Source organism: Amaranthus tricolor, chromosome 13 (genome assembly GCF_026212465.1).
Source record: "Amaranthus tricolor cultivar Red isolate AtriRed21 chromosome 13, ASM2621246v1, whole genome shotgun sequence".
NCBI lineage: Eukaryota > Viridiplantae > Streptophyta > Magnoliopsida > Caryophyllales > Amaranthaceae > Amaranthus > Amaranthus tricolor.
This window is the reverse complement of record NC_080059.1, coordinates 22,247,040-22,251,477: the sequence shown is the minus strand read 5'-3', so window position 1 is coordinate 22,251,477 and position 4,438 is coordinate 22,247,040. Positions and strand designations below refer to the sequence as shown.

At 36.7% G+C, this 4,438-nt stretch overlaps 1 protein-coding gene across 1 annotated transcript; it reads right to left on the bottom strand.

The window, feature by feature from the left end:
• Positions 1-1,379: 1,379 nt before the first annotated feature.
• LOC130798943 (uncharacterized) lies at positions 1,380-4,226 on the bottom strand. Its single transcript, XM_057662039.1, has 3 exons — positions 4,014-4,226; positions 3,609-3,956; positions 1,380-1,412 (listed from the first exon to the last, which is right to left on the bottom strand). The coding sequence occupies exons 1-3, from the start codon at positions 4,224-4,226 to the stop codon at positions 1,380-1,382; spliced, it is 594 nt and encodes a 197-aa protein (XP_057518022.1).
• Between the last annotated feature and the right edge of the window lie 212 nt (positions 4,227-4,438).

Here is a 4,438-nt window from a genome sequence, read left to right as displayed (position 1 = left end):
AATGGGAGATTTTGATGACAAATTTTAGTTGCAATTCCATTTTTCCAAATCTTATGCGAGAGTTTATTTCAAACTTTTCCAATGACTGTGGAATGTGTTCTAGTATGGTTAGGAACATAAAATTAGAGTTTAATAGCGCATTGTTGGGGGAATGGTTTAGTGTTCCTAATGTTGGTTTTGATACATATTGCGTTGGTACAAAATTAGTTTTCTCTGGAATTAATGAAAAGACAATTTTTAAATTTTTGGGGGTTGAACAAAAGAAAGGGAAGATCAGTCATAATATTCTTTCTCCATTGCATAAATTACTGTATAATGTTGCACGTAGATTTATTTTGCCCCGAAACTCTAAAAGGAGTGAAGTAAGTTTACGTGATGCAACCTTAATTTATTGCATGGATAACCACATAAAGATAAATTTTCCGTCATTAATGATATCGCATTTGTCTGATTGTATTGAGAAGAAAAATTTTGTTGGTTATGGGGGGCTGTTGACTTGGATTTTCAGAAAGTTTGGTGTACCATTGGATGGGCTGGAGTTCCCAATGGGTCCCAACATGAAAAGAGGTGTGAAATGTTTGCAAAATTTGCACCTCAAATTAAATGATGAAGGAATGTTAATACATGAATCAGAGGAGGTCGTTGAAGTAGAATCTGATGAGGAAGAGATTGAAAAAGAAGAAGCAAAATTGAGGGAGAGAGATCAAGAAGAAAAAGAGGAAAAGGAGCAAGAGCCTGTTCCCACTGACCATATTGAAACAGAAGAAAAAGGGGAACAGGATGGAGAAGCTAGTAAGGGGGAAGCAGAACAGGAGGGAGCCTTAGGAGAAGAGGCTCATCACAATCTCTGTGATGATACAAGTGATGAAGAGATTGTGATAGCTCTGAGGAAAAAGGCTAAATTCATTAAGAGGAAGAGTAGGAGGTTAGCTTCAAAACGCAAGGCTACAATGGTTGATGATGCTACATTTGACACCATGCCTGAACCTATATCAAGTGAACCTCCCTCTCCCAAGCCAACCACATCATCACCACATCACAATCCATCACCACCTCCGTCACCAATACAGTCTACACCACCACCTTTTCAGTCACACACTTCACCTGATGTAGGTTGTACTAACTATGATTCTGTTCCTGCAGCTTCTTTAGACTCTGTCCTCTCTAATCTAAATGACCTCCAGTCTCACTTCCTTGCATTTCAAGACGAAACTCGTGTCTCCCTTGCTTCAATTGTTGATCAGCTTAACCAGATGGAGAGCCGTCTTGGTGCCAAGTTGGACACAGTAGAAGTACAGACTGAGTTCGTTGATGAAGAAGAGACTGCTCCCTGATCCCTCTTCCTATATGCTTTTATGATTTGTTGGCTGTAATATTAATCAAACAACTTCACTTTTTAGTCTTTGTACCATCTGAGGTACAAAGTTGTATTGTTGAACAATTGCTACTTTTCTTTCTTTGCTCTTATTAATGGTCTGTGACAACTAATTATATGCAGGTTTGATTTTTATTCATGGCACTTCCTTTTATTATTGTTTCTTGTTTTCATCACTGACAAATCTATATGGTTTGTGCTGAGGTTTGATAGTCCCTAATTCTTTTTGATTGATGACAAAAGGGGGAAGATTATGCACAAACTTAAGAAGAGCAGTGAATACACAGTAACATATCTTGGTTGATTTATATTGTTTCTTATTGATGATAATGTGCTGAGTTTATGATAGCTTTATGATCATCTGTGTTCTGTGTTCTCAAGTTGATGGATATTTACATGTTTTTGTAAATTTGTTTTCAAGTTGTTTTTGGTTGAAAATACTTAATAATTTGTGTTAGTTTTATTATGTTAGTTTATGTCAGTTTAATTAATTTAAGTTTATTTCATTAAGTTTTAGATTAATTAAATTTTGAAAATTTTTAAACATATTTGATATTATGGAGTTAATTGTTTTATTGTGAATGCTTGGTAAATTATATTGTAACGAGTTGATTTGCTAAGTTATTTAGAGTTGCTTTCATCTCTAGTATGCTCTAAGAATTTTGTTTTACTTTATTTTACTTAAGTTTGTTTATAAAGTTTGTCCTCATCAAAAAGGGGGAATTTGTTGGCCTCTTAAGGTTTTGATGATGACTTCACTTTTAAATAAACAAACATATTTTTAGAGATTGTTTTGTAGGTATATATCCGATTTAGTTTGAATCGTTGATGAAGCCTATGACTTGGTTCGTGGAAGATGTACATGTCTTAATATGTCCAAGATGTTAGATAAGTGTTATAATGTTCAAAGTAGACGTACAGTCTACTGTTCCTAAAATGAACATTCTGACTGAAGTTGAAGCTGGAGACAGTATGCTGTTCCTACGTAGCAGGTCTGGAGAATAACATCGACTGGAAAATTGCGAATTAATTATTTTCTGTTTTTAAGTTGATGTAATGGGTTAGAATTAATTTAATTGCTTAAATTAATTAGTAAGTTAATTGGCAAATCTATTTTTAGGTTTTCTAAAAATAGCCCAAGACTTTTTCTTTATTAGATTTAGATCTCCTATTTTTTAGGATCTTATGTTTTTAACTCCTATGCTATTTTTAGCATTAAGGAAACTGATTTTTCTTTGAGCAAATAACAGCCGGACACTTTCTTAATTCCACCACCTTTTGTTTTGAGAACGTGGGGAAGTGGAGGTATGTGCGAGATAGTGGACGTTATGCTTATGGTAACTGCTGGCTGTTCCCTTTATAAATAGAAGGGACTTTGCTCGAACCAAAAATTAATCTAAGAGAATCCAAGAGAATCCAAGAGAATCAAAGAGTGTCCATTAAAGGGAGATCATCTTAAGAAAAATATTTTCAGTTTTCCAATGCCAATTAATTTATTATATTTTTCTTAAGTAATTATTTTAATTTTTAATCTCTTGAGAATTGGCCTTGTAAGGGTTAATGAGTGTTTTGTTGTAATTAGACTTGTGGGAAGTCTAAGGGAATAGAGAAGAGAAACGTGAGAAGAGAAAGAGAAGGAGAATAGAGAAAGAGAATTAGGCCTAGAGTAGAGAAGCTTCGAGTGAAGCAAACATTGTTTTGTGTAATTGTAATTGATTGCCTTAACATAGTGAGAATTTTGAAATCCCGGGGGGTCGTGGTTTTTTCCTTCTTATTAGGCCAAGAAGGTTTCCACGTAAAATCTTTGTCTCTTTTTTATTTCTTGCTTCTTAAGTTTAAGTTTTATTTTGTTTGCTAAAATTCCGCAAGTTAGAGCAAAAACGTAGTACAACTCAATACACAACAATTCACCCCCCCTCTTGTTGCATTTGATCATCTCTTCATATTCCAACATAATTTAATATTACTTACTTATTTTATTTTGTTATACTTTATTTTATTATATTTTACTTATTTCTAAACTCGATATATTACGGGGTGTTACAGACTACCCCCCTTAAAAGAAGTTACGTCCTCGTAACTTGTATGGCAACGGAAAACATAGAACGCACATGTTATCATAACTCAACATTTGCAAAACAAAACTACCAACCAAAGATTTAACATTCCTCGCGCGAAATTCTTATCGCCCTCTACCCCCCTTAAGAAGTTACGTCCCCGTAACGCTACTAACCTGAAAAAGGTGAGGGTACTTTTCCCGCATGGACTCTTCAGTTTCCCATGTGGCCGCTTCGCGCTCGTGATTTGACCACAGGACCTTCACCATAGGTATATCCTTCCGTCGTGTACTACGGACCTTCTTGTCCAAGATTCGAACCGGTTGCTCAGGGTAAGACAAGGATGCATCCAATTCTAAGGGTTCAGGATCTAATACATGAGTGGTTGCGGCATGATACCGCTTTAGTTGAGACATATGGAATACATCATGTACCTTCTCTAAAGAGTTTGGAAGGGCTAACCGATAAGCCACTTTACCCACACGTTCCAAAATTTGGTATGGTCCTATAAATTGAGGGCTCAACTTTCCACGAGCACCAAAACGTACTACTCCGCGCATGGGTGACACGCGAAGTAATACCTGTTCTCCCACGGTGAACTCTTCTGGCCGTCGCTTCGAATCAGCGTAAGACTTTTGGCGATCCTGTGCCGCCTTTAAACGATCCCTTATCAATCTTACCTTCTCAGTCATCTCAAACAACAATTCAGGTCCCAAGGTTACCGCTTCGGTGAAATCGTCCCAATAAACCGGGCTACGACAACGACGTCCATACAAAGCCTCGAATGGAGCCATCTTTATAGATGCCTGATAACTGTTGTTGTAAGAAAATTCAACTAGATCTAAGTGTTCATCCCATGACCCTTGCCACTCCATGGCAATAGCGCGCAACATATCTTCCAAAATCTGATTTGTTCGTTCTGTCTGTCCATCCATCTGCGGATGAAACGACGTACTATAAAGCAACGTAGTACCCATTGCCTGTTGCAAGGTTTGCCAAAACTGTG